Raw genomic sequence first — 27,531 nt, 5'->3', positions numbered from 1 at the left:
TCATTGTCTTTTTTGACATCAAAGGCATCGTCCGCCATGAACCGACAAACCGTCAACGCCAATTTTTACGTGGAAGTCCTCAAGAGACTCAAGCGAAGGGTCAATCGGCTCCGCCAAAACACTGCAGACGATTGGAAGTTGCACCACGACAACGCCCCGGCTCACACCGCCTTTCTTGTGAACAGCTATCTAACCAAGGTCGGCATATCAACGCTTCCGCAGCTGCCTTACAGCCCAGATGTGGCCCCCAGACTTTTTAGTGTACTTGCTTGAAAAAGCCGATGAAAGACACGCATTTTAAGATGACAGAGGGTATCCAACAGTATGAACCTCAGCTCTCACGACCATGCCGCAGAATGCCTTCTGTGACGTCTTCAATGCTTGGAAATCGCGTTGGCAGTGCTGCATCGACGCAGAAAGAGCCTATTTTGAAACTTTTTAAAGAATTGTAACGATTGATTCAATAATTTCTTTAAATCGACGGAGTCCTATTACTTTCCGGACAAACTCTGCAGTTCAGCGAATTAAGAGACTGCGGTTACGCTGGCTAGGTCATGTCGTCCGAATAGATGAAAACACTCTAGCTCTGAGAGTAGTTACGCTGTACTCGCCGGGCAGAGGAAGAGGTAAACTTCTACTCCTTTGGAAAAACTAGGTGGAAACGGACCTGGAATCTCCAACCGCTGTCTACGCCAATAAAAAAGAGGAAGAAAAATCGCTAGATAAACACACACTAACTGAGATACCAAACTTCACGCGTTTATAAAAAAATAAAATATTCTCTTTAAACGTGTAGTTTTTATTGATCAGTCCGGGTCAAATGTGGTGGTAATTACAATAGTTCCACTTGAAAAATATTCCAGTAACCACGAAGCCTTCGATTTTGTTTCAAGTCAAGTTAATGTTCAATCATGAAATAGCGTAACGAAACATGTGTTCGTTACGAGTAAGGGAAATATGTTCCGGTATTACCTAAGAAACCAAGCATATTCGCGATAAGGCTCAATCCGTATTCGGATATCGCAGAATTTCTTGTTTTCTTCTAAGATACGGAAAAGTTCTGTAGAGTGTCTTTTAACAGAAGTGACCTTTGTTATAAATAGTTGAGTATTTGATAATTTCCGATGGAACGCTCGGGCTTTATGATACTGTGAGCTTTCACATATAATTACGAGTATACTAATCTCATTATTCTCTATCTTATTTGACCAAAACAACATTCTAAATCAGTAGCTAGAATTGCTTAAAAGAAAATATGAGCTAAGTTCCTCCTATTGATTGCTTGCCCAATAAATAAACAATTCTTTGGTTGTTAAATACTTAAATCCTTATGAATTCTTCCATCGTATCATGCTTCCTTTAATCTTTTCTCTCGCTAATAAACGGGAAACCAAATCGATTAAGTAAGGTGGAACTGAAATATGCAACGGTTGCTGCTATATTTCCGTTAGATTTGTTAAATATCACCATTCCTCATATAAAAAATATTTGCAATAAACCAAACAGCGGGAATAACCTGGCTAAGAGCGACAAGCGCAAAGGTAGAGCTGCAGCATTTGGCTGCAGGAAATCAAACGGTACAGTGGCAACTTGCGCTCTCGTGACGCCAGCTTGCTTATTTATGCATTTATGATACGGTTTGCAAACGTTAGCTAGCAAATGGCAACAATGTGATAGAGCAGCGCTTGGCGCCGCTTAGCGTTGTTGTCATATGTTGCATAGCTCCTCCGAAACATACACACAGACTTCTGTATATTTGACTATTATTTCGAGGCTAAGAGTCGCTTAGTATTTATGCAACTTTGTTTCTCTTGCTCGGTGCTTGCACTTACCTTTTCCGGATCCAAACCGCCCGGAATTTGTGTGCCATCCTTTGAGCAGAAGCAATATGGCAATTGACACTCTTCGGTGTTGCAACGCTGCGCTATATCAGCCGGGGCATCTGTTGCTGGTGTTGGTGCTGCAAAATTGTAGAACAAAAAGAAATATGTGTTAGTTTGAACCGCGTTTCCAAATGTGCAAATAAATAAAGGAGAAATTAAATTGACTACTAACTAACTGCAGCGCAAACAGGAAGCATAGCAGAAATTAAACAATAACTCAATACACTCAAAGAAAATTGTAGACACACTTAAATAAAAAAACAGAAAAATTAATTTAATAACGATTGCACTGAAGCTATAATACCCCTCACAGGTATGGTACAAAGGTTTCCATACAAGCACTAGATTTTGATAGGGCAGTTGTATGGCAGCTATATGCTATAGTGTTCCGATCTGAAAATTTTTTTTCGGAGATTGCCGGTTGCTTTGGGAATAATCTATGTAAAATTTCAAGAAGGTATCTAGAGAAATAAAAAATGATTGATCAGTTTTAATAGCAGCTTATTGCTATAGTGAACTGATATTGGCAAGTCCGACAAGTTTTTTGGCGGAAAAAGACGTAAGCAAATTTTCAAATCGATATCACCAAAACCGTCTTCTTTACTGGCGTAAACACCGCTTACGCGGTCATAGCCGAGTTTACAAAAGCGTGCAAGTCATTTTAAGTATAGCCAGATCCTTCCCACATGATCTTTCCAACGGAGTTGAAGTCTTCCTCTGCTTCCACCGGCGGTTACTGCGTTGAAAACCTTCATAGCTAAAGTGTTCTCTTCCATCCGAACCTCATGAACTAGCCAGTGCAGCCACCATGTAACTAGTTCGCTTATATGCATACAGACGTAGGGACATGGCTAAATCGACTCAGCTTACCATTCGAATCATTTATATACATCTTGTATAAGGGGTTTCCTTTTGGGTTTTCAAAACTTCGTGACAAACTTGATATATTCCTTTCAAGGTATAAATATTGGTCTCTTCGTATTCCTAATCGAATTTCAACAATTTTTTGAATTTAATAACCTTTAACGAACCAAATATATATCGTTTTGGTGGACCACTTTTTGCCACTTTTCCGCTAGAGACATTATTCCATCAGTGTAAAACTTTTTTGGTTTCTCGGCGAAAAACTGCGAGAAGTAATTTTCACAGGTTTCCCTTGAAGCCAACTTTACTCCATTAAGGGAGTTCTGCATTGACCGAAACAAATGGTAGCCCGATGGTGTTGATCAGTTCTGGCCGGTTTTTTCGATTGCTTGCTTTAATCTCATCAGTTGTTGACAGCAAAATGTAGAATCAATCGATGCAGACTGAAGCAGCTCATAGAGGATGATTCTTTTCCAATTCCACCAAACACTCAGCATAACCTTTCGAGGTGTCAACTCTGGCTTTGCTACCATTTGTTGAGCTTCACCACGCTAGGACCATGATCTTTTTCGCACTTTAGTGTCGTATTTCATCTAGTTTTCGTCACCTGTTACCATTCGCTTCAGAAATGGTTCGATTTCATTTCCTTTCAGCAAAGAATCGCAGATGTTAATTCGGTCCATTAAATTTTTCACAGACAAATTCATGTGGTATCCAAACATTGAGTTTTTTTTTGTAGGCAGTCTTTTTAAATGGTTCAAAACCATTTGATGATAAATGTTAAGTTCCTTAGCGATGTCATGGTTGCTTATGTGATGGGTCTGGTCAATCTTTTCCATAATTTCATCGACTTTTTCAACGATAGGTCGATCAGAGCGAGATGCATATTTCACATCGAAATTTTCAGATTGGAAGCTAGCGAACCATTGTTGTGCTACCCGAACGGGTATAGCATCGTCTCCGCAATTAGAGAGATAGCAAGAGAGCTCGACATCTCTCCCGAGTCCGTTCGAATAATTTTGGTGGATATTTTAGATATGAAGCGCGTTCTTTCAACTCGTCTTAATAAAGCTAATTTGTTTTCAAAAATAGTATCGTAAACAGGTCTCTTTGTACATGCTTGCCCTTGCGAATGCCTATCCCACATTCATGGAGAGCAATTCCCGATGAGACATGGGTTTATGAGTATATTCGTGGTTTGGTACATCATAAATTGTTTCGCAGGAACAGACGGTCAATAGACAGTTCTATTTGGCCGTATTGAGGTGTTTGCGTGAGAACATCCGTCGAAAATGGTCGGAATTTTGTAAGAACCATCGAATCGAGCCACGATTGTGACCGAATTTAAACTCAAAAACGCAATGAATACCATCGATCAACTACCGTATTACCAAATTTAGCTTCGCGTGATTTTTTCCCCTTAAACTGAAATTATCACTCCGTGGAATCCGTTTACAGAATTTTTGGCCATCCCAAAATTTATGAAAAGTGTTTCGATGGAAAAATCGTTGGCATAAATGTATTACAACTGGTGGGGATTATTTTGAAATAAATATTGATATTTATTAGGAAAATTTCGCTAGCAACACATTTTTTTGTTGTGTTAGCAATTCCAGAATTGATTTGAATAACCGAGATATCGTATAAATAATAAAATAATTTGTGCCCTTAGTCCATAGAAATTTGAAAACTAACCTTTAATTGCCACAATTTAAATTTCTAATACATTTTGCCGAGTATTATGCTTTCAATATATATAGATATGGTTTCGGATTACTTTGCTATTGTTTCTTGTGTCTAGTAATTGCTTACCAGCGCATTCAGTGGCTTACAAATTCCATTTTCAACGAATTCGATATTGATATCGAGAACAACAACTGCCATAAAAGCAATACCAACAGCAACAAATTTGCAATTGCAATGCATCGATTGTTATTGTGATTGTGAAATTGCATTGGCATTCCGTTAAGTGAAGGGAACACTTTGCTGAATTATGCATGAGCGTCAAGTCAGGCGGCGAACCACCACCCCCCTCCACGCGTTGCAACCAGCTGCTGGAGACGTTGAAGGAGTTAATATTGCCACTTGGTATTTGGTGGTGTGTGAACATCTGTTACTTATATGTGCGTGTGTATGAGAATGGTACACTGCAGCAGCTTGACATAGTCTAATGTTGTTTAGCTAAATGCGTGTTGTGTTGTTGATATGTTAAACACCCTTGCAAATACATATAAATATCGACAAATACTCTTAGACAAATGACCTATCGGCGTTTGCGTTTATAGGTCAGAGCAGTTGTCCTTTTAGTTACGTTACTGATCCTTACAATGCTTTTGCTAACGCATACTTACACTCAAATACATAGTTGTGCTTGTTGTTGTAGTTAACACCTGAATTTATAGTGCCTCAGCAGTTAAGTGGATTGTATAGAGATTGCAAAATAGAAAGTGATTGCTGCGTACCGTGGAAGCGGGGAGATTTTGAGAATCAGCAAGTTGAAAGAAAATTCTTAAGTTATGTTGATTAAAAAAGGTAAGGAGTTGCCACTTTTTCAAAATTTTTAATTCAATAAAAATTATGAAATAAGTAATTGTCAACAAATATAAAATATTTATATGGCCATTAAAAATATAATAAGTTGGAAAAAGTTTACATAATGTTTATTTAAAGGGCGTTGCCAGCTACTTAATTTTTAATCGAAAAAAAATTATTAAGATAAATAAATTATTGAAACTCAAAAAAAATTGAGAAGAATTTACATAGTTATTTTAACTAAAAAAATTAAAAAGTTGCCACTTTTTCGAAATGATTAATTTAATAAAAAATTTGAAATAAATAATTGTCAACAAATATTAAATTTATATGTGACTATAAAATAAATAAGTTTGAAATAGTTTGCATAATGGTGTTTTAAAGAGGGTTGCCACCTAATTTTGAATTCATAATTCACCAAAAACTTATAAAATAAATTGCTTATTATAAATTAAAAATTTTAAGAGAGTCTACATTATACTCTAAAGAAGGTTGCCACCTTTTTAAAAATATCATGTCAAAAAATTAATGTGGCAAATGATTATTTAAAATTTCCTTAAACACAATTTGATGCGACAAACGATTATCAAATGAATGTAAAGACGTTTAAGAATGTTTGTATTTATTTGGAAATACTTTTGTAAGAGATTACCATTCTTAAAACACTTTTGAGTTAACTAAATCGAGAAATAAATAAATTAATATAATATAACAACCTGCTATAAGAAAGATTTATGGTGGCTATATATTTAAGAAATTTTTTACGTAAAGAAACCTACCGCTTTTAACGAGTTGCCACTTATTTATGAAATTTTAAAATAAATAAAAGTCAGGTCTGGATAATATGGGTAACAAATTGCGAAGGTTAAAAATGATTCCATGGAAATTTTTTGAAGATGGTTGCCACCTTTTCAAAAATGTAATTGAACAATATATGTAGATGTGAAAAAGGAATTATTGCAATCCCAATATCAAAACAAATTTAAAAACGTTTTTTTTTTTAAATATTTTTGTAAGGGATTGCCACCTTTAAAAATTTGATAGTTAACTAATTAAAGAAAATAAATTACTTATTATAGTAAAACCATTAAAATGATCAGAATAAAGAGTACTATGGTGGCTATATATTTTTAGATATGAAGAAGTAATTCAGCAATTGTTTTGGAAGGGTTGCCACTCATTTAATAAATTTTAGTTCAAAAAAATTGATAAAAATTAATGATATTTTAATATATATTTATGAAACTAAAGCTGTTCAAAAGATTTTCATAAAGGGGAAGCAATAGGGTTGCCACCCCTCTAAGAACTAAGTTATATGATACTTATAAATATACATTGACACAACCACACATTGGAAAATTGTTTAGCAAATTTTTTTTTTGATAATATAAAAGAAAGCTTACAATATGAGTAAGAAAGCTCACCGATCTGGCAAAGTTGTCTGTTGACTGTAAGATTTTACCCTATCAAAAAATATTTTCTGGTTTTACTTTGTCAGTAAAACGATACAAAAAGGTTTACATTCAAACTTTTGACATGGACAGGGTTGCCAATTATTTTTAATTTTCAATTTATCGAATCAAATAATAAAATAAAATAATAAGATAATTATTGCGATGACGATATCAATTAAAAGCTTTTAAGAACCTTCATTAAGCCAAATATCTCAAAAAGGGTTGCCACATGTGTAGACATCCAAACGTATGAAATTAATAAAATTTTAATAAGCAGACAACAAACTAGGATGATTTAAAATAATTTTTATTTGTGTTGGATGTAAATTTAAAAAGGGTTGCCACCTTTTTGACAATTATTAAAATAATATTTTAATGCAAATTTAAGATTGAGATCCAAGAAATCCGAATTGAACCAAAGTATTTACCCATTACAATTATGTTTTATATGGAACAAATTTTTTTACGCAATGGGTCAGACGTGGCAATTTTGCTTAAAGACCTAAATTTGTAAGAATTCTGAAGCTACTCTAGGCTGATAAAACTACGTTAGCTTACAGTTAGTTTAGCAATGTGATGGTTATAGCTTCCGTTTCTTACAAAAATAATTAATATTAAAATTAATGGTCAGTCCTAGAGCTCTCTCTGAAGCACAATGGACATTTCTCGCTGACGATTAGTAGATAAAGTAGAGAGAAGTATAAAGCTAATCACTTCTGAAGAAAACTATCATTTTCTAACGTTTTCCGAAAGCTTCTTGTATGAATAGGAAATTGAAAAATTATTCCAAAATTAATTAATATAACATTTTATACCAGAGGTTACCAAATGTTCAAAAAAAATTAAATAATTAATTTTTAATATATATTTTTAATACATTTTTCTCACATTTATAAATTTAATTTAATTTTCTCCTTAACATCAATTGTAGGCAAACTTACGGTATTTCCCAACTTCAGCACGTATTCAAATCGAAGTCGTAAAACTGTTAGTAATACCAGGAATTAGATGAATAGTATTGAAAGCTGCATTTCTGGAGCATTGACACAAGGTACAATATATACATACGTGCATATACATAGATATATACACATAGTCTAAGCACACACACAAAGAAGCAAATACATTTTATTTAGGGCAACAATGTTAATGCTCATGCATTTAGATATCACAGAGTTAAAACAATTGACGCTACTAACTCATGGAGATGTGAGACAATGTAATTTTAATACATTGTAGCACGTGCATATTCATGTTGTTGTTGTAGATACACACACACCCAGAGAGATAAATAAATGCTTGATGAAGCCGAAAAGTCAGCAGTTGACAAGTGATAACTCCAGCAATCATCAGCATATTCAGATGGAAAGGATGCAAAGCTGAAATGAATTGCTCAGTGCAAAAGTTGGCATATGCCGACATATGTTAGCATACAAATGGGCGTCTAAGCTATAGCTTGATAGCTGTGTGCGCGCTGCTGACTTAGAAAATACGAAAATATGGAGAGAAATAAATTTTAGTGTTATTAAAAAGGCCTAAAGATTGACATAATTTGCAAAGGATTGTGTTTTAATGCCAAAGCTTGTTGTAGTTGTTCGATTTTTCTACTTTGTAGACGAAACTTCTGCATGTTTGCACTGACCTAATTTTTAAAACGTCGAATTTTCGCCATATTTGTCAAGAATGAAAGCGTAAAATACTTGTTTGGCCGCTTCAATGCTCAAATTTACTAGGGCTATAAAATACTAGACTTGTTTCTTCCCTAATTCGGGGACTCGAGTCTTCTGCTTGTTAATAAAGAAAAAAAATACCTAGGGCTTATTCTTGATAGAAAGCTTTCGTGGGAGCCAAATACTGAGGAGAGAGTAAGGAAGGCATTGGTGGCCTTATATTGCTGCAGAGAAATTCTAGGAAAAAGGTGGGGACCATAAAAGATGTCGCTCTAGAGTAGCTCTAGGCATAGGGTGGTGAACACAAAATATTTTGTTTTACCTCTAGGAAGCCGTAGTCAAGCTAAGAGTATGCTATGGTGCATTCGTCTGGTGGAGAGCGCTCGAAAAGACTAGAATCGCTTAGAAACTTGAATGTGTCTAAAGAAAGGCTATGTGGACTACACCAACAGTGACACTTCATGTCATTCTCTACATATCACCCGCTCTAAGCCTCAAAGAAACTGAGTATATGAAGGAGTCGAAGCAGGATCACGTAGGTACTCGATCCTCCTTCAATTGCATCCTTGAAAACTTGGATGACTGCATTACAGCGGCAACTCCTGGGTCGAAGCTGAGAGAGAAAGTGGGAGAGGATTTTTCTGTAAGGAGCTCTTCGTCAATCTAAGCTTTGGACTATTCAACCAATTTAGTGTTTTTCAGGCAGGAGTAGCTACTATTAAGAGCACGGTAGACGTACAGCTAAGAAGTGCAGCTTCCTTTAAGGAGCTGAGCATTCACTCCGATAGCAGAGCGGGGATATGAGCTCGCAAACTGTGCGCTCAAAGTTTGTCAAAGAGTGTCTGAAATAGTGTGAAATCAGCATCATTTGGGGTCTGGTCATGGAGAATGGTTAGAAACACGAAAGCCGATGAGGTAGGCCGGACACACGTATCCGCTCACATGGGAGAAGGAAAGAGTCGGATCTCGCGTGCGGTTAGCAGCTGTTGGGCGATGACCAGTTTCAATGCGACTGCTAACATAAAATACTTCACGTTTTGATTCTGCCTCAAGGGAAGAGCTGAACAAGTCATAAAAAGAAACACTTGAGCGTTGAAATATTGTGGAAAAACTGTGAAACTGAAAAACTGTTTTAGCAACAATCATTTATTATACCACAGCCACTTCTTAATGTTATTGATGATTTGAAGGAAATATGATTTCTTTGAAACATTGCTCTTTTGCAATAAATTTATTAAATACTCAATCAACTCCTGTTTTCATAAGCTCAGCTCTCAATGTGCAAACAAATTTGCATAAATTTCCCTTACGCATGGAATTTGCCGTCATTTACACTAAATTGTATGCCCTGTGCCCTTACTTCTCTTCACAATTTACCGTGTTCATTAAACTGTGAAATTGAAAAGAGTTTTCAAACTTTCTAGTGAGATCTTAGCGTGACGCTGCGGGGAATGTTGCGTGGAGTTTCTGCATAATTTGGCGAATTTTCAAGTTCGATTATTAGCAGCAGCGCGAAAGCGCGTGGTTGGTGGCAACATCTTGCGGCAGAAGTTAGAAATTAGCTGTAATTCGCAACTTTAGTTAATGCGATTGCCACTTTATTGTTACTGAGATATGTAAAAGTGTATTTGGAGATTCGTATACAATTGTAATTTCTAGTAACATTTCCACTTTGGTGATCCGTAGATATAATTTTTTTTTTTAAATTTATTGTAAGAAGAACATTCAAAATTCAGAGTACCATAGATTTAGTTCAAGTTATCTCGCGCTGACTACTGAAGCCTTCGGCTCTTATATCATAATATTATGTACAGCTATAAGTACCTAACATTAGTTTAGTTACAATAAAATTAAGTTTGATATCTAATAATGATTGATAATTTTATAGAATTGTTGATTGCGCTGAGTTGTCATTATTAGGTGTCTTTGCAAAATTTGATGTTTTCGCTTTACCAAAATTAGTGGGCCTAGTTGTATTTAAAGCATTGCAATCATTTACGATGTGATTTACTTACATATTTGACTGATTACAATAAGAGCAGTGCGGTCATCTGCAAGTTGGTTTCCTGCAATACCAGCATGCCCAGGAATCCACATGATCTTAATTCCATATTTGTGTTGATATAAAATTTCTTTTATATTCTTGATCAGCACTGTGTTAATTGCTTCATTCAAAATAGCGTTAATTGTCGTTTTGCTATGTGTATATAAGGTATATATTTTTTTCTGTTTGGTAAAATTCCGACAGTTATAGTGACAACTTGGCCGCTCCCTCGGTGTGTATTCATTTCCCCTCAAGTTTATTGCTCTGAATTTCTGGCTGTTTTTTTTTGAAATTTGAAAAGCGTACTTATTATAGGCGATTTCAGCGTCAGTCAGTGCAGATGAGTGTTCACTTGTATGAGTTGCGGTGTCGAAGACATTGAAGCTGATTGATAATATTGAAGCTTTTTCTGATCGTAGATGGCTTGTTGATTTTACAATTTGTTTTCAATAGATTAAAGCTCGATTTAGATTGAGTTTTTACACAGCAGATGCGAGCATTATTGTGCTGAATTTTGTTCTATGATGAATGTTAAAAAGACTTGCTTCAGTTAGTACCACTTTGGTTGGTGAGGTGAGGAATGCGTGAATGCCTTTTCTTGCCGCTTTGTGATAAGGGGTTTCAATGTGCGGTTCGTTTTAGCACCGTGTCCTTAAATTACGGGTCCAAAATCTATTTTTGACAAAGTCAGTGCTTTTACATTTGCTTATAATATATTTTAAAATATTCTTTCCAGGGCGGGTGTGGAAAAAATTCTACACATTTTTCGCAAGGGCATTCTTAGAGATATTTATCGGAGATAATCGAAGAAATATTAATATTTTTATATTTTTATACTCGCGAAACATTTTGCTACAGTAAAGTTCAGTGTAAAAATTGGACAATGGGCGTGGCAACAGATGAAAACCTATATCTCAGGAATTACTTTACTGATTTGAACCATATTTGGTATGTAAGGTTACACAGCCATTCATAGGATAGACTGTGAAAATGAACGAAATTCGAAGATATCCATAAAATGGGTCTCATAAGATACTTGAAACAAATACAAAAATTACTCATGGATAACTTATAAAACGTTTGGTAAAATGAGACAAATTTATTTGTGAATCGATTTGTGCGATTTACCATTGCCATTTGCTACGCCCTCTACTTGATCGTAGTTTATGATTTTATAATAAACAGTAGCATTTCTGCTTAGCAGGTAATGAAAATCGCATTACAACCACGCTTATTTCAAAGAGTAGGTCATTTGAAATACTGTCAGCTTTTTTGATTTCAGTAGGGTTATACTACTATGCGCAAAAAATAGTAAGACTTTGTTCATAATATTAAAGTTCTTCATTTATTCTTAAAAATCTATGTCGTCCCTCTCAAAGTTATCCCCCTTGACCACAATACACTTGAGCCAACGCTTTTCGAATCCTCGAAACAGTAGTTAATGTATGTCAATTTCCGGAATAGCCTTCAGTGCTCGTAGCGACTCACGTTCAATGTCTTCAATTGACTCAGAATGGATTCTCGGCCGATTGTTCGTCTGTTTCTGGATCGTGAGCATAGTTCCAAGACTTATCGTCAATAATAATACGTTTCATGACATCATGATAGTCGGAAAGCATTGTTTCACAGACGTTAACCCGACGCTGTTTTTCGATAATTTTGAGTAATTTTGGAACTAATCATTCTGTCACTTTGTTTAAGCTCAAATGATCTTTCAAAAAGGTTTTCACGGATACTTGTGATATTTTGATGATGCCAGTAAGATCTTTGAATGAAAATTGTTTATTGACGTGTGGATCATCAATTGAGGGTTCTCAACCCTCAACCTAGAAAAAATTTCGACAAATGGGGTTTTGTACGAAATTTTTATAAAAAAGTCTTACTATTTTTTGCCCACAAACTGTCAAAGACTATAAAAACTTTAAAAATGTGTGAGTCCAGAAGCCACATCAAGCCGCTATTAAGTTCAAGCGAATAAACGCCAGATCTGAGTATGAGCTTGTTTGCCCACAGAGTTGTATTGAGTGGCACATGACAAGCCGTAGTTTGAATAATTACTCAACCGTATAGTTGCCAAAACGGTCTACATTGGGCTTTACACTGCAAAGTGAAATCGCTCACATTTCATATGATTTACACAAGGAATCGAAGACATCAAAGCACGCTGACAGCAATGCAGCGTTTCGATCAAAATACAAGCGTCAACGTCAGCAGCTTCATCATTATCAACAGCAACAACAACACAACGTCAAACACCAAAGCGTTTGTTGGTGAGTGATGAAAAGTGAGCTGCGTTCACGTGAAATATTCGCATCACTTGTAGTAGAAGTATATAAACACTTAGCAAAAATAATGTATTTAAGATGTATCAATTCTAATTTAAAAATGGTTGAATCTTGATTGCAGCTTTCAAGTTCACAGTCATCGAAAATGTGGGCATTTGTGTATATGGCTGACTTTCTACCGAAATATGGGTAATTTTTCGTGGCACTTTTATGAAATGAAGTGCACATTTTTGTATTGTATGGAGGAAATTCTCATAAAAATATTAATCAAATCGACTGTGGTTTTGGTTGTTACCAGCACAAAGCCTTATCCAAATAACTGAAGGAAAGTTTTTGGGATATTCAGACATTATTATACCCTCAACAGCGTATATTAGGTTTGTCACGAAGTTTGTAACACCCAGAAGGAAGCGTCGGTGAACATATAAAGTATGTTGAGCTGAGTCGATTTAGCCATGTCTGTCTGTCTGTCTGTCCGTCCGTCTGTCTGTATACATATATACGAACTAGTCCCTCAGTTTTAAAGATATCGTTTTTAAATTTTGCAAACGTCATTTCCTCTTCAAGAAGTTGCTCATTTGTCGGAACTGCCGATATCGGTCTACTATAACATATAGCTGCCATATAAACTGAATGATCGGAATCAAGTTCTTGTATGGAAAACTTTCACATTTGACAATGTATCTTCACCAAATTTGGTATAGATTATTTTCTAAGGCAACAATGTAATCTGCGAAGAAATTGTTCAGATCGGCTTACTATAGCATATAGCTGCCATACAAACTGAACGATCGGAAAAAAGTTTTAGTATGGAAAACTTTTGCATTTGACAAGAAATATTCACGAAATTTGACATGGATTATTGCCTAAGGTAATAATATAATCTACGAAAAAAATGTTCAGATCGGATTAATATAGCGCATAGCTTCCGTATAAACTGAACTCATAGTTACTAAAAGAAATGCATCTGTGAAGGGTATATTAGCTTCGGTGCAGTCGAAATTAACGTTTTTTCTTGTTATAATCAAGTTTTACATATTTATTGTTATATTTCAAAGTCTTTATTTTCATAGAATTTACGTGGATTTTTATTGTTCCTTTTCTAGCAAATATAACCTTATTATTTGCACAAGTATATGCATTTGCTCTTCACACACTTTCTATTTATTTTTATTTTCTTCAAATATTTTTTACATCCACCTTTCCTTTAAACTCCTAATTTCGATTTTTGCATATACCAGCGAAAAATGCTTTGGCCATGCGCTGCTTCAAATTCCACTGACGTGGCAAGAAAGTGTTTCAGTAAGCGCAATAATCATAATAAAGCGAACGTGTAAATTGTGCGATGCTCGTCGCAGTAAAAAAGCCGTCAACTGCACGCTTTGGTGACTTTTTCTTTTGGCAATCAAGTGGCTGGCAGTAAAAAAGAGTTTCAAGACATTTAACTATGTGCAGCTTCGTGCAGCTTGCTGTCCCGCTATTGCGCTCTATTTCCACTCTATGGTACACTTGCTAGTTGGACATCTCATTTAGTTGGCATTTTGGCTTTAGCATATGTCTGTGTAAGCACCTTTACAATGACTGCGCCTCCAAACGTGCCACACATCAGCCGAGTGTGTGTGCGAGTGTGCTTTTGCATTACGCTTTAGTGTCATTTTCCATTTTACATTTTCCCGAGACTCAATTGCAATGCTGTGAGATGAAATTTTTATTTCAGACTTTGCTGAGCCATACAAGATTTGTACGAAATCCAGGCTAGCAATTTCAGTTGATGCCACTAAGCGTGTACTTGCAACTTGCAACCTAAAGCGTTGGGCGTGTAGAGAGTGCAGTGATGAAGTGCGTTTGTGTGAGTGTAAGAGTCTGTGAGACTAAGGCGAGCATATGTTGGAGTGCTTATGTCTGTGTATGCATGTATGTGTGTGTGTTTGCTTGCATGTGCATCAGCCATAAAATCATCTCAGCTGTGTGTGCTTTTGTGCGGTTTTGGCTTTAAATGAATTATGCGACATTTACTCCCAAAGTGTGCCACCACCGACGACCCTTCAACTGCGAGTGTAGGCCAAACACTCACGACGGTCGGCGTAGAAAACATTTCCTCATGCGAAATGTTGGCCCACTGTGATTGTGGTATTTAACCCTTGCAACGACTTTCTCCTGCCTTGAAGTGTTGGAAATTGCAGTTACTCAAGCACTACAACACTCTTAGCGTGTGTGTGCCTGTGTGTATGTAAATCGGCGCTTTGTCGGCCTACCATTTAAAGTGGTTACGTATACGCCCTGCTGTACAGTACTTTAGGAGGCTGTGCTTATATCCAGCCATACATTTGTGTGCGTGTATGTGTGTGCGTCCCACAGCTTCTCAGCTTGTGTTTGCTTCACCTACTTCTTGCTGCAGCAGCCAATTTGTCTTTCCAGCACATATGACTATACATTCTAATAAGTAATTCGTCACACACACACACACACCTAAGCGCCAAACATATTTACATATGTGCGCATGTTTGTTGTTGTTTTTACTGCATGTTTGTCTTAGCTACTGCACTTCTAATCGAATTTCCATTTGCTCTGAGGCCAATTTCCAATTTCATATTAAATGCATAATAAATTATATTTCGACTCGCAAGACGTTGCTGGTGTGTCGCTGTTAGAGCGAGAGTGCGCTGCACTGTGGTGCCGTTACATACAAATTTGTTGTAAAAATATAAAAATATAAGTAATATAATTAAAATAAATACAGTTATTCCTTTCGTAGCGTTATTTCCCTTGTTTCTAAATACGAAATCTGGTTGGGCTTACTTTGAATGCGACAGAAAAATATTGATGAATAATTAAATATTTTGAGTTTTACTTATAATTTCCTGATACTTTTTTGTCATAATGTATATTTTAAAAGTGTTAGTAAGAGTAAGAGTTAGAGGGTGCACACACTTCTCTTTCGAATCAAACCAACGGTATTACAAAGATTCGTAATCGTGTGCAGCCACGCCTACTTTTCTCATAATAATATTCTTTAAAATTACACATTTTAGGATTTTTAGTGAAGAAAGATTGCTGAAAATTAGTATTTATCTCCATGTTCGTAGTCTACATAGGTCTGAATCGAAGTTTGAAAAGGGGGCATGTCAAAGCATTGTCGCAGGGCTTCTGGGAAATTAAAATTTAGTACTCAGTAGTAATTTTAAAACACCGTTCAAATAGATTAGTCACCAAAATATGTCCCATTTTCCGTTTGTAGTTTGCATTCCATATTTCGTGCTTTGGCAACCCTAATTTTGCAATCTGGCATTTAAACTTTATTGTAAAGTTTTGCATTTTTGATAATCAGAACGTTTTGACATTTGAGCGTTATTTGTGCTGTTCACAGTAAATTAAAATATTCATCTTGGCTAAAAATTGGAATTAAATCGCAAACAATTTTGGGCGATAATTTTTTTTGCAACTTTTGACTTGGATTAAATCAACATCAGTACATGATGGACTTAATTCAGTCTTTGGCGCTGATGCTCGGTCAAAGACCAGTGTTTATCGATGGTATGGTGAATCCAATCGAGGCCGTAGATCACTCCAAGATGAGTTTCGCGAAAGTCATCAAAAATTAGTTGTTGTTCCGGAAACTACAAGGTGCGTTCCAAAGTAGACACAACGAATGGTTTTCCGGCAAAATCAACCATGTCGAACGAGTATTTTAGCTCGTTGGCCGGTATGGCCGCCAGTATGCCGGTGCAAGCCTTTTGAATGGCCTCTACGTCTGCATAACGATTTCCTTTCATGGGCAAATGTATTTTTCCGAAAAGGAAGAAGTTGCGCGGTGCCATATCAGGTGAGTGCGGGGAGTGGTTAAGGGTTAAAATGTGATTTGTGGTTAAATAATCGTCCTTCGAATGTTGGATTCTGAGCAATTTTTGGTCGTCAGTCAATTTGTGCGCAACAAACCGTGCACACACCTTTCGTAAGCCAAAATGTTCGGTCAAAATGCAATAAATCGATGTTTTGGAGCTGTTCAATTTCATTTCCATGAATTTCCATGAAGATTTCGACTGATTTTTGATGAATTCATGCACAGTTTCGACGGAATTTCCGGTGATCACGGATTTTGATATGCCCACATGTTGATCGTCATTTATGTCCTCACGACCACTTTGAAAACGTTGAAACCACTCGTGCACTCTGCCACGGAATAGGCAATCATCGCCATAAACTTGTTTCATCAATTAGAACGTTTCGGTAAAGTTTTACCATTTTTAAAACAAAATTTAATGTTCGCACCGATAACAGAAACATAGTAGACACTCACTTAAAACGCAATAACTTCACTCTCATGAAACGTCATGAAATTCTCACTGGACAATCGTAAATAAACATTTGTTTGAAAAAAAAAAATTTGTTCTAGTTGGATTTCAGACAATTTTTAAACAAAAAAAGGCTCGTGTCGATTGGTTGAGGGAAATTAAAAAAAAAAAAATTCGAAAGCGATGCTTTGAAACATGTCTATGACAATGCGACAGGGGATATGTGGATTTATTGAATTTATAGGCATGAGCCCGAAGGTATATAGCAGTCGACTGTATATGTTTTTCCAGACGGGATGAATCTAAAAAAATTGTTCGAACAGGAAGCACTTCCAGGTGAGTCGTTGTCTATGTTGTCGTTTTTTGGAAAAAACTGGACATGACACAACCATACCAGAACAATGCAGAACAGGAAATTATGAGTGGTACACAGTCATTTATTTGTCAGTTGTCTTTCAAGAAATTATTAAAACCAACCGTCGAAGACAAATCACTCTCGGATCACCACGACAATACACAAACAACTGCGTTAAAGCACTCTAAACGTCGATTTGATAAGTCATCTTTCGTACAGTCCTGAATTAACACCGAATGACTTTTTTTATTCTCGTTCCTAAAAAATGAACTAAAGATCAACGCTTTTCGACACCTGAACAGGCGGCTTATGCTTTGGGAATGCTTTTTTTGAAGATACCTCGATCAGAGTGGCAAAAGTGCTTCGACAATTAGGTTAAACGCATTCAAAAGTATAAAAATCTTAATGGAGAATGTGTTGAGAAACAATTAAGCGATTTTCTATAATTAATATTTTTGCTTTGTTCTCTATTCTGCTCTATAAAAAAAAACGATCCTCATATACATATAGGCGAACCAATCATTCAGTTTTTTTGAAGTGTTGGTTGGAAATGTTCCAACACTTTGTGATAAGATTAGTATGGATGCCAGCTCACAGCGTAATCGCAGGCAACTGTAGAGTTGATGTGCTGGGAAGGAAAGGTACCCTAGCCCCGCTTTCAGTAAGGCAATCTTCTCTCTGGTTATATGGGTTCGAACAGGCCATTGCCCTATCGGCGTCTATGCTGTAAGACGAATTGGTGGGAATAGAAATTAGGTTTGAGCATATTTTTATTGGTCATAAGGCACTTTGTTGGCATCGAAGCGCAGGTCTTTATGGCATTCCAAAGAGCTACATATAGCAGCCCAAGAGCTATCTTTAGGTCAGCCATCATATCTAACCTAACCCAAACTTTCTTACCAGATAGCTGCTCATTTGTCGGAACGGCTGATATCGGGTCACCATAGATATGTGAGATATGTGCAAAATAATAAGGACAGTGCTATGCAGTGAATGAAATTAAAGTTTATCTAGAAATGTGAGGGAATCAACGACAATTAACTATCAAATTAATTGAGAACAAACTGAAAATAAGTTTTTTTGTTTCAATTTTACTCATATTTTGCAAACACTTGAATTTTATTTGCATTTGTTTTCAAACTTGCGATATTAACATGTTATAAAATAAGGACACTTCGTCGTTTACTATAAAAAATACCATTTTAATAAAAAAAGTAACTGGTTTTCATTCAATTGTGATAATATCAATTTCCAAGTAGTTTCATATTTTGTTGTTTGAATAAGTTGAAAAAGCTCTTAACGACGCGCTTTCACTGTATTCCACCAATTTTCAATGGATTTTAGATCCGGGGACTGCGGTGGCCACTCCATTGTTGTTCCCAAACCAATCTTTTGTACACTTAGCCGTGTTTTTAGGATCGTTGTCTTGAATAAATATCCACCTAAATGGCATATTGTCTTCAGCGTTCTATAGCATAAATTCTTGTAGTATTGCCACACAATCGGTTGCCTTCATAGTTCCCTGTATCCTATGCAATGAGCCCAGACAATTGTATGAAAACGATCCCCAAACCATAATGTTTCCGCCAACATATTTAACGGTCTTTATCGTATACTTAGTGTTACAGGCTGCATTATACGGTCTTTTTACATAATGAAAATCTCAATTAGAATTAAATAAGTAGACTTTTATTTCGTTAAACCCGAAAATGTTGCGTCATTGTTATTTAGGCCAAAGAACATGTCCTTCAGCAAACTTAAGCCTTTGTTGTACGGTATTTTTTGACAATAGAGGCCCTTTTCGCGTGCTTCGGCTCTTCAGGTTTGCCTTTCTAAGTACTATGCGGTTGGTTGATAGATCACCAACAATTTTTAAATCATATTTTATAAGTTCTGCCGTAATAAATGGACTTTTCTTAACACAGCACTCTATATTTTTTTGACAAACAATGCTATTTTTGACTTAATGTGGCGTGTTTAAATCTGGGGAACTCATTTTACTGCTTGTTCAACCAGTGTTTTGGAAGCATTCAGTAAATTCGCTACTTTTCTGTACAAATTTCTTTGTTTCACTAAATTTTTAATATGTTCTTCAGTTTTCGGATCGCAGTGCTTAGCCTTTCATATAACGATGCAATAAAAAGAAAAACCAGGTTTTAATTGATTGATGATAAAACTAAAAGTATTATTTTAATGTACACTCAGTCCTTTTTTTACGCGATTATTGGTTCTGCCACTAATCGCGTAAAAAAAAATCGCGTAAAAATGGTTAGTTTTCCAATATTAACTGACGAATTGGTTCCGAATATAAAAAATATCGCGTATAACAAAATATACGCGCAAAAAAATATTCAAAAACAAGTAAGGAAGGGCTAAGTTCGGGTGTCACCGAACATTTTATACTCTCGCATGAAAAAGTGATAATCGAGATTTCATTATACGTCATTTACATATTTTTCAAATACCGTATTTGTGTAAAGTTTTATTCCGCTATCATCATTGGTTCCTAATGTACTATATATTATACAGAGAAGGCATCAGATGGAATTCAAAATAGCGTTATATTGGAAGAAGGCGTGGTTGTGAACCGATTTCACCCATATTTCGTACATGTCATCAGGGTGTTAAGAAAATATTATATACCGAGTTTCATTGAAATCGGTTGAGTAGTTCCTGAGATATGGTTTTTGGTCCATAAGTGGGCGAGGCCACGCCCACTTTCAATTTTTCAAAAAAGCCTGGGTGCAGCTTTCTTCTGCCATTTCTTCCGTAAAATTTAGTGTTTCTAACGTTTTTTGTTAGTCCGTTAACGCACTTTTAGTGATTTTCAACATAACCTTTGTATGGGAGGTGGGCGTGGTTATTATCCGATTTCTTCCATTTTTGAACTGTATATGGAAATGCCTGAAGGAAACGACTCTATAGAGTTTGGTTGACATAGCTATAGTAGTTTCCGAGATATGTACAAAAAACTTAGTAGGGCCGGGGCCACGCCCACTTTTCCAAAAAAATTACGTCCAAATATGCCCCTTCCTAATGCGATCCTTTGTGCCAAATTTCACTTTAATATCTTTATTTATGGCTTAGTTATGACACTTTATAGGTTTTCGGTTTCCGCCATTTTGTGGGCGTGGCAGTTGGCCGATTTTGCCCATCTTCGAACTTAACCTTCTTATGGAGCCAAGGAATACGTGTACCAAGTTTCATCATGATATCTTAATTTTTACTCAAGTTACAGCTTGCACGGACGGACGGACGGACAGACGGACGGACGGACAGACAGACATCCGGATTTCGACTCTACTCGTCACCGTGATCACTTTGGTATATATAACCCTATATCTGACTCTTTTAGTTTTAGGACTTACAAACAACCGTTATGTGAACAAAACTATAATACTCTCGTTAGCAACATTGTTGCGAGAGTATAAAAAAATTGCTTTTGATATCTGAAATTTTATGGTTAACCTACCAGATACCACTGTGCGATGGCGCTACATAGACATATTTATAATATATTTATGTATATATATAATGTCCAATAAGGTTATATGCATATTAAGAGCCAAGCAGCTGCTGCACTTTACCAACACACATGCAAGATGTGTTCGTATGTGTAAGTAGGCAAAAGAACGCTTTTGTAATTTTGTCATTTAAGCACACACACACACTCGCTATCAGACATATGTACACACTTGATACCTTGCACTCCGCAATTATGATTTATTGTTTATTTTACTGGTGCTTTTACACTTTCTCGGATTTCTTACTTTCCAGCAGCATTTTATTTATAAGTCACTGCTCACATGGATATATTGCTAATACAGACGCACACACATCTGCTTTTCTGTGCATGTGTATAGTAAGTGATGTATGAAGACACAGGCGCATGGCATACGCTCGTAAGTGCATAAGCTGCCCTGATTCGATTTGCTTTATTTCCAAACATTTACCGTAATTCATTATTTATTATATTACTTGTTTGCATATGGCAAAATATACTGTTATATAATATTTGAGTAAACACTTACTTGTTGGGAGTGGCCCACATTTGGCTTCATCCTTGAAGGTGCAGAACTTTTGTTGATCATCAAAGTACAGACCTGACGGACAGCGATTCAAGTAAGGAAAACCATCGACGCACTGAAAGGAAGTAAGATTTATTGAATTACAGTTATTTTGTGGTGTAACTATGATTGTGAGCTTTTCAAGCTTTGCTTGGTTGTAGCAGTAATATGAGTAGCAATAGAAATAATAAAATATATTAATTGACAACTAATATTTAAGTCAAAAAGCAACTAGTATATGCATCAGTGCAGTTGTTAGAACTCCGTGAAGTCAGATATTAAACGTTATTTTACACTTACTACCAATATACCTGTACTTTTTCAGTAAGCAACTGACAGCGAAGTCTTTTTGTCTGAGGAAACCCTCCCTAATAGTTGCCAGTAATTTGGAACCTTCTAAGTTAACTCAGTACGTTTCCATTTCTACCGAATACAACGGATTTTCGAAATCCTTTAGAATTAAATTTAGATTCGTTTGGAAAAGAGCACAAGAATAAGCATTTAAATGGATGGGTCCATACTGAATAATTAAGTGGGAGGTGCTGACTTTTTAGCAAAACTTGATACGAAAATTGCCTTTCGTCTACTGGACCACAGCTGTGTCTTTCAAGCAGATATCAAAGCAATTAAAGAAACCCTTTTTGTTCTAACAAGGAGTCTGTTCACAATATGAAATATATATAAAGGGTGATCCATTTCGATGTTTTCTACTTTTTTAAAGAAAAATCACGAAAGCTTCCAATTTAATGTGGAATGTTTATGATCATTCGAAAGACCACTTTTTGGCATTTATTTTTTGAAGATTATCTCTTTAAGTCCATTGAGTCCAATTTTCGGCGAAACTCATCGCTTTCAGCTGGTAACTGACTCGACAAGATGTTTTGCTCTTTTCACAGTATCACACAGGAAAAACTCGAATTCATACAATCTTGGTGTCCAATCGAGCGGCCCAAAACTTTAAAATATCTGCTCACCGAAGTGTTATCTCAATAAATCCATTGATTAATGCGATGTGTGGGAAGTGGCGCTGTCTTGTTGAAACCAAATGTTATCGATATCACGAGCTTCAACTTAGTCGGTTATCTTGGCGCGATAACGGTCCACACATTGACGGCAGACTCGAGTTGCTGATCTGATGGCAGAGCATAATTTTTAAATAGACCGGAATATGGACCGATAATTCCACCGCGCGAAACAAATTCTTTTGAAACCGTTGTTTTTTTGATGAAATGGCAGTTCTGGAATATTTTCAGGCTGCTCTTCGTCTTAAATGCGGCAATTCTGCTTGTTTACATACACATTGAGCCAGAAATGGGCCCCATCGCTGAACAAAATTTTATTCGAAAGCGTCAGATCTTGAAAGTTGAAAATAAAAGATCTTACACGAAATTCAGAATAAAAATTATTTTATAAGTTATTTTTTAGTGAGAAAATAATTTCCAGAATAAAATACAAATAAATTTTTGAATATGAAATTAAATAATAAATTATTTGCGCCAATATGAAAAATATATAAAGGGATCATAATAGAAGCAGAATTGAAATCTTGATTTGTAATAAAACTATTTTCGAATCCTCTCCCTGAAGATATTTCGTGAAATATGCTATGAGTAATTGATATTGAAATTAATTGACTTTACCCTCAGATCGTTTTGAATTTCAATTTTCTTGGTTGTATAAACAAAGAAAACTGTTTCTATGTATTTCGTATTTTTCTAGCAAAAATCAAAAAAAAATTTTTAGAGAGCAAATGTTTGTGATAAAAAAAGTGTGGGATTTACTGATCTTTGATATTTCCCAATCGTGGAAATAAGTGCAAATTGGTTAATAACAGTGTTTTCATAATATTTTCAATGTATATATATTATTCGAAGACCAATAGTGGCTTCAGAGTAAATTCCTAAAAAACCTCTGTCGCTCTCTCCAAACTGAAAAAAGTAGTTCCCATAATTAAAAGTCCGGGTTACGAATAACCAATACATTTTATTTTGACTTTTACAATACCAGATTAACCTTCTTGACCTAGTCATAGGATACAAATTGGAAATTCTTGGTGCAATCTTTGTTTTTGGTGTTGCCTCTGCTAAGACCTCAGATCACGACTCAGGAGACCTTTTGAATCGACATGCTGCGCGAAGTTTGTGTGTTTTCACTTCGAAGAGACCGCCTTACAGGTTGCCAAATTGAAAGTTAAATATATACATACGTATTCTCCTAGAAACCATCTACGAAATGTACATGATTAAGCAGAATTTTTCCATTTGTTCTATTTTTGTTCTGATCTAATCTTACAAGGTGCATTCCAAAGTAAACAGGACTTAAAAGAAAAAACAGAACAAATCGTTTTTTCGGCAAAATCAATTTATTTTATTCAAAATAGTCTCCTTCTGCTTCAATACAGCTTTTTGCACGGTCCAAAAGCATGTCGAACGAGTGTTTTAGCTCGTTGGCCGGTATGGCCGTCAGTATGCCGGTGCAAGCCTTTTGAATGGCCTCTACGTCTGCATAACGCCTTCCTTTCATAGGAAAATGCATTTTTCCGAAAAGGGAGAAGTTGCACGGTGCCACATCAGGTGAATACGCGGAGTGGTTAATGGTTAAAATGTGATTTGTGGTTAAATAATCGTAGTTCGAATGTTGGATTCTGAGCAATTTTTGGTCGTCATTCAATTTGTGCGGAACAAACCGTGCACACACTTTTCGTAAGCCCAAATGTTCAGTCAAAATGCAATAAATCGATGTTTTGGAGATGTTCAATTCCATTTCCATGAATTTCAATGATGATTTCGGCTAATTTTTGATGAATTCACGCACAGTTTCGATGGTATTTCCGGCGATCATGGATTTTGATTGGCCCACATGTTGATCGTCATTTATGTCCTCACGACCACTTTGAAACGTTGAAACCACTCGTGCACTCTGCCACGGAATAGGCAATCATCGCCATAAACTTGTTTCATCAATTGAAGCGTTTCGGTAAAAGTTTTACCAATTTTAAAACAAAATTTAATGTTGGCTCGTTGTTCGAAGCTCATTTTCGCACCGATAACACAAACATAGTACTGACACTTAAAACGCAATAACTTCACTCTCAATTAAATATTATGAAATTCTCACTGGACAATCGATAAAGAAAGCAGACTCTAACGCACCAGTTGACATATAAATGTCGCCACTAGGGGGTGCTAGATTCAAAAAGTCCTGTCTAGTTTGAAACGCACCTTGTATAATCTTTTATAACTGATGGATTAAATAATACACTCGTAAATTAGTAGCCAATAAATCAACAGTTTTTCATATTTTTAATCACTTTCGGGAAAATCTGTATATCCCAATAATGATTACACAATGCATTACATTAGAACATTTCTCCAAAACTCATACCTGATAGAATCGCCGACAAGTGACTGGATCAGCATAATTTCCGTTCGCAATAGTGGAGGGGCATTGGAAATCTTCTTTTTGTGCTGCAAATAAAAGCAAGAAAAATTAAATTATTTGTCGAAAACGATTGTGCCATATAACTGGTATCAGGACCCACACATGCAAATATACGAAAATGCGTAAGTTTATAGTTTTGCAGCCATAAAAGATCATTTTTCAGCGAAAATCGAGGAAAAACTTTAAATATTCTTTATTTAAAAGCTTATTGCTCAAGGTTTCCACACCCGCGGCTAAGAAAAGTTTCGCAAGCAATGTATGTGTGGCCCTTTGTACAAGTATGTAGCTGTGTATGTGTATAATTTTCGAAAACTATGAAAACTTTTCGAAAGTATAAATTTCGTTTTACTCGCATTTTCGCCTATTTCCTTTTGCAACCGTAACTATGCAACTGCGTAAATTTCTATGTAAACCTTATTGAATTCACAATGTTCATACATACATACTACATATATATGTATATGGATTTAGGTTTGAGGGCACACTTTGTTAGTAAATATGACTATGGTAGAAATAAGTGATTCAGTTATGCTGTGGTAACTACAATTGATTTTTCTTTAGATTGGGATCATATAATAGGCTTCTCCACAAGCAAGATTCAAACTTCTTTAAAATCCAAAAATAGTTTGAAGGGGATTTAAAGACTTTTTGAACGCTCCTTGTATCTACCTCTTACAATCGTTTAATATTACTAACTTTCATTCTATTGAGGCCTCTAAGTTGACATATATACTAGATAGTAGTTGCCTGGAAGCAGCTCCTGATTATTAGTTTCCAAATATGTATTTTTTTAAACCAGCTGAGAAGTCCTAATTTATGTACCTAAGCAAATAAAATAATGAGTTTATATCTAGAATTGAGCTTCAAATGTGCTGAGGAAAGAAACACCTAGATAATACTTTCATTGGATCAAAAACTAGTTTATGTGTCAAAACTTTTATCCTGAATGTGTCTAATAAGGAATCCAGGTATATTCTGAAGAAATCGCTGTCCGCATTTTGGGCCTATAAGAATAGGTATGGAAAACACAAAGTTAGTAACAACGAATCGTATTCGAAGAGGAAGAAGTTAAAGGGACGCTCAGAAAATTGCATATGGTTTCAAATGAAATTTCCTTCTCTCAGAATGGCAGGGAGTTATAGACAGCTTCTTAGATATATTTCTGAAAGTATTTGTTCTTGGTTGGCCATGGGTTTACGGTTTTAAAAAATTGATTTTATAATGTCCTATTCAGTTTACAAGACCTGAAGAATATTTTCTTAAAATTTGGGGTTGATCCGAGAAATAGTTTCGGAGATACAGCCGTGAGAACTTGTGCGCTCGAGGCTAACTAGGCTAAGTGTGCCATCTTTAAACACGTTTTTCTCGAAACTGTATTTTTGAAGTCGATCTTCTAGAACTTTACAATCCTTAAAGACTATGACGAAAGATTTTTTTCTCGATTACAACTATTTGAATAAAAATTTGCGTTTTTAATTTTTTTGTAAAAGTGTCTGCAAAAAACCAATTTTCTGTTTTTTTCCTTAGTCCAAGTTCTAAGTTAAGGTTTCAACAAAAACACGTTTTTTTTACTTTAGATGAGTTATCCTGCCAACGCGGGTGCGTATTTTTTCCGAGGGGTCACTGGAAATGACGACGCAATGACCGAGTTTAAAATATTTTGTTCCCAAAATTTCAGGACTTTTTGGTTAATATCTAGTATATGTTTGTAACAATAACAAATTCTAAAAAAATATTATATTTCATTTTTTATATGAAAAAAAAATTTGTTGAAAAAAGACTGTTTTTCACCTGAGGAAACCCATGTAACCGCTTAATATGGAATAATAACCTTGCGTTTAAAGATAACGCGAGCACGGAAAGAGCAAAATGAATGGGATATATTACGGGACTTAAAAAACTGTTGAATATTTCATAAGATATTTCCGAGAGAACTGCAGAATGATTATCTATAAGTGGAGGGATTGGAGGTCCGAAATAACGGAAACATTTTCCTTAGACTGGGACTTCCTCGGAAAAAGTCTATAAAATTGAGTTATTTGTTTCAAGATGAACACGCTTATTTTAAATTTTGTCAAAAGTTTTATGCTTCAGATATGGATCTATGAATATGACGTCGACGCAGTTCAACTAGTTGACGAATGGCACTCCCAAAATGAGTTAGACTAAAGCCAACCACAAGTGTGTGGAAAATTAGATTAAGTGATAGAGTGCTTGTTTTGTCTCAAGAGCCTATTTTGAAGTTGCCAATGAAGATTTGAATTCGCAAATAAATATGTGTAAATTTCAGTCCGGGTGATTTATGAACAAATGGGAAAAAAGCAAAAACGGAGAACCGAATCTAACTACATAGAAGCTGGTGAAGGAGTAGAATAAAGAGTACATGAAGACAAGATTTTGTTCTAAAATATATCACCGTGGTTTAGAAAAAGCTTTTGACCGCCACTAGTACAAATGAGACTAGTCACATCACTACTACCAACTACACAATGTTAACTATTCACTTTTGTCTTATTCCCCAAAACAAAATGCACAAACTAACTAATATTGACTTTGGTTGTTGTAACTGCTAGCTAGCCGCATTGTTCCTGCGTTTGTAACACATGCTTTTTGAGCTACGCTAGCCTTGGCCCGTTACAGTGCA

The 27,531-nt window shown here is 35.8% G+C and overlaps 1 protein-coding gene across 1 annotated transcript in view; it reads right to left on the bottom strand.

The window, feature by feature from the left end:
- Positions 1-27,531, bottom strand: part of LOC126758407 (chitin deacetylase 1) — a 104,959-nt gene that overhangs the window by 55,145 nt on the left and 22,283 nt on the right. The window contains exons 2-4 of the mRNA XM_050472666.1: positions 24,831-24,913; positions 21,411-21,522; positions 1,833-1,960 (exon numbers count right to left, since the gene is read on the bottom strand). Coding sequence (XP_050328623.1) covers positions 1,833-1,960; positions 21,411-21,522; positions 24,831-24,913 — 323 coding nt within the window. The remainder of the gene's footprint in view (positions 1-1,832; positions 1,961-21,410; positions 21,523-24,830; positions 24,914-27,531) is intronic.

The sequence above is a fragment of the Bactrocera neohumeralis genome, chromosome 5 (assembly GCF_024586455.1).
Source record: "Bactrocera neohumeralis isolate Rockhampton chromosome 5, APGP_CSIRO_Bneo_wtdbg2-racon-allhic-juicebox.fasta_v2, whole genome shotgun sequence".
NCBI classification, from domain to species: Eukaryota; Metazoa; Arthropoda; class Insecta; order Diptera; family Tephritidae; genus Bactrocera; species Bactrocera neohumeralis.
Note: the sequence above shows the minus strand (reverse complement) of the source record. Positions and strands in the feature narration are given on the sequence as shown.